The sequence below is a fragment of the Egretta garzetta genome, unplaced genomic scaffold (assembly GCF_000687185.1).
Source record: "Egretta garzetta isolate BGI_Z169 unplaced genomic scaffold, ASM68718v1 scaffold100, whole genome shotgun sequence".
Taxonomy (NCBI): Eukaryota; Metazoa; Chordata; class Aves; order Pelecaniformes; family Ardeidae; genus Egretta; species Egretta garzetta.
In genome coordinates this window covers 1,726,440-1,727,071 of record NW_009258265.1, presented here as the reverse complement: position 1 = coordinate 1,727,071, position 632 = coordinate 1,726,440, and the positions used below count along the sequence as shown (strand labels likewise).

At 66.3% G+C, this 632-nt stretch overlaps 1 protein-coding gene across 1 annotated transcript in view; it reads left to right on the top strand.

The window, feature by feature from the left end:
• LOC104135040 (contactin-associated protein 1) overlaps nucleotides 1-632 on the top strand; it is a 15,360-nt gene that overhangs the window by 5,474 nt on the left and 9,254 nt on the right. Inside the window, 2 exon segments of the mRNA XM_035903431.1 lie at nucleotides 150-411; nucleotides 491-626. Coding sequence (XP_035759324.1) covers nucleotides 150-411; nucleotides 491-626 — 398 coding nt within the window.

The window sequence follows — 632 nt, the reverse complement described above, 5'->3', positions numbered from 1 at the left end:
CGAGGTCTTCCCGGGCCCCGGGGCACCCACCCAGCACTGCCAGGCAATGTGATCGAGCGGGAGCAATCAGGGCCAGGGCTGTGGGGGTGTGGGGGCCTCCCTGCCATGGGAGCATCCCCTTCCTCACCGCCTCCCGTCTTCATCCCCAGGGCAGCGTGGGCCACTACTGCCAGGACCAGCTGAACACCCCCATCACCTTCGCTGGCATCAACAACTACGTGCGGGTGCCAGGGATCCCACGGAGGAACCGCTTGGCTGTCAGCTTCCGCTTCCGCTCCTGGGACACCGCTGGGCTCCTGCTCTACACCAGCTTCGCCGACCGCCTGGGCTCCCTCGAGGTAGTGTTGAGCGAGGGGCAGGTCAACGTCTCCATCGCCCAGCCTGGCAAGAAGAAGCTGGAGTTTGCCGCAGGTGGGCTGGGGAGCTGGCGCGGGGCTGGGGGCTGGTCTGGCAGCAGTGCCTGCCCATGCACGCCCCTCTACCCACGCAGGGCATCGCCTGAATGACGGCTTCTGGCACTCGGTGCAGTTGGTGGCACGGGATGGCTCGGCTGTGGTGACCATCGATGATGATGATGGTGCTGAGTTTCGGGTGGCACACCCCTTCCAGCTCCGCACCGGCAGCCAGTACTT